Below are 1,477 nucleotides of genomic sequence, written 5' to 3' on the forward strand. Positions count from 1 at the left end.
CACATACATGGTAGGATGTATTGTTCTATATTTTTTTAATATACATAAAACATTTTTTCAATCATCTAAAGTTGGGGTAACTAATCATATGGGTTGGGCCGGGCGCAGCCGTAGAGGAGGAGGGCGAACAGATAAGTGCGGTCCGTGGCAGCCAATAGCTGAATAGTCTGGATGAGGGATGGACGGTGTGAATCCTATTTAAAGTCAGGGACTAAGTCAGCTAAAGCAGCAGGCTCTTTTCCTCAGAAGCTCAAACCAGAAATCATAAGCCTTCACGATGGTCCACCTGACAGACCAAGAGATCAAGAGCATCAATGCCATCTGGGGCAAGGTAGACCCTAAAGTAATTGGAGGAGAATCTCTTGCCAGGTAAATAACAGCAATAAGCAACAGAAATTAATCTTTCTATATAGATTACGTTTATTATCCTATTGACCGGCTTTAACACTCGTGTTATATGTGCTTCTCACCAGGCTTCTCATTACCTACCCCTGGACCCAAAGATACTTTGGGAGCTTTGGCAACCTTGGCTCCTCTGATGCCATCTGCCACAATGCCAAGGTCATAGCTCACGGTGAAAAGGTACTGCGCTCCATTGGAGAAGCATTGAAACACCTGGACAATCTGAAGGGGCACTATGCCAAACTGAGCCAGTACCACTCTGAGAAGCTGCATGTGGACCCCGCCAACTTTGCGGTAATTATTCCCAACACTGCACAGAATACTGATCTCCATGTGACGTGACATTATGAGCATTATGTTACCAGTAGCCTTAGTTTACCTGCTAACAGTAACCATATGATTGTTCCATTGTAGTAGAGCTGTTTAGTACATAACTAAAGATGACAAACTACCAGATAATTCCATTTGCGCCCATTTTAATACATGTGTTTCTTCTGCAGCGTTTCGGAGCTGTTGTGGTGATCGTCTTGGCTAAGCACTTCCATGGAGAATTCTCCCCCGAAGTACAGGCAGCCTTTGAGAAAGCCTTCGGTGGAGTGGCAGATGCTCTTGGCAAGGGTTACCACTGAACCAACATCACTACTACTACCAAGGAGTCTCAAGCTACAAGATAACCACCAGGCACTAGATCAACCAACAAGACTGCAAATGTAGTTTTTGAATTTTACAAAGTAGTTATTAATACTAGCTCCAAATAAAGTCAGTATTATTCCCATACCTGGTGCCTGTGTATCTTCTGTTCAGTCATAGAAGCTCAAAGTCTTATATTATAACCTGCGTACGTGGTTTCAAATTATTTTCATATCACTTACACAGCAGTAATACACAAAAAAAATAAGTAAGTACAGATCAGCGCTTTCTAACCTGTTACTCTCCAGCTGCCAACTACAACTCCAAGCATGCACTGCGGCTGCCAGAGCAAGCTGGGAATATGGCAGCTGCACAACAGCTGGAGAGCGATGGGCTAGAGCCCTCTGATAAACGGTGATGCTTCTAATCTAAGGTGCCTGACCCT

General features: G+C 43.9%; 1 protein-coding gene across 1 annotated transcript; it reads left to right on the forward strand.

Annotated features, from left to right (window-relative positions):
• Positions 1–200: 200 nt before the first annotated feature.
• On the forward strand, positions 201–1,179 carry LOC141162147 (hemoglobin subunit beta-2). The gene is made up of 3 exons (XM_073647935.1): positions 201–369; positions 474–696; positions 903–1,179. Exons 1-3 carry the CDS (start codon positions 278–280, stop codon positions 1,029–1,031), a joined length of 444 nt encoding a protein of 147 aa, XP_073504036.1. The 5' UTR covers positions 201–277; the 3' UTR covers positions 1,032–1,179.
• Positions 1,180–1,477: the final 298 nt, after the last annotated feature.

The sequence above is a fragment of the Phyllobates terribilis genome, unplaced genomic scaffold (genome assembly GCF_046119375.1).
Source record: "Phyllobates terribilis strain yellow unplaced genomic scaffold, ASM4611937v1 Scaffold_9__5_contigs__length_417890890, whole genome shotgun sequence".
Lineage (NCBI taxonomy): Eukaryota > Metazoa > Chordata > Amphibia > Anura > Dendrobatidae > Phyllobates > Phyllobates terribilis.

Excerpts from the sequence above, each read along its gene's own strand:
- LOC141162147 (XM_073647935.1), top strand. The coding sequence starts at position 278 with ATGGTCCACCTGACAGACCAAGAGATCAAGAGCATCAATGCCATCTGG. Across the intron at positions 370-473 it reads GGAGGAGAATCTCTTGCCAG|GCTTCTCATTACCTACCCCT; the intron begins GTAAATAACAGC and ends GCTTCTCACCAG. Across the intron at positions 697-902 it reads TGGACCCCGCCAACTTTGCG|CGTTTCGGAGCTGTTGTGGT; the intron begins GTAATTATTCCC and ends TTTCTTCTGCAG.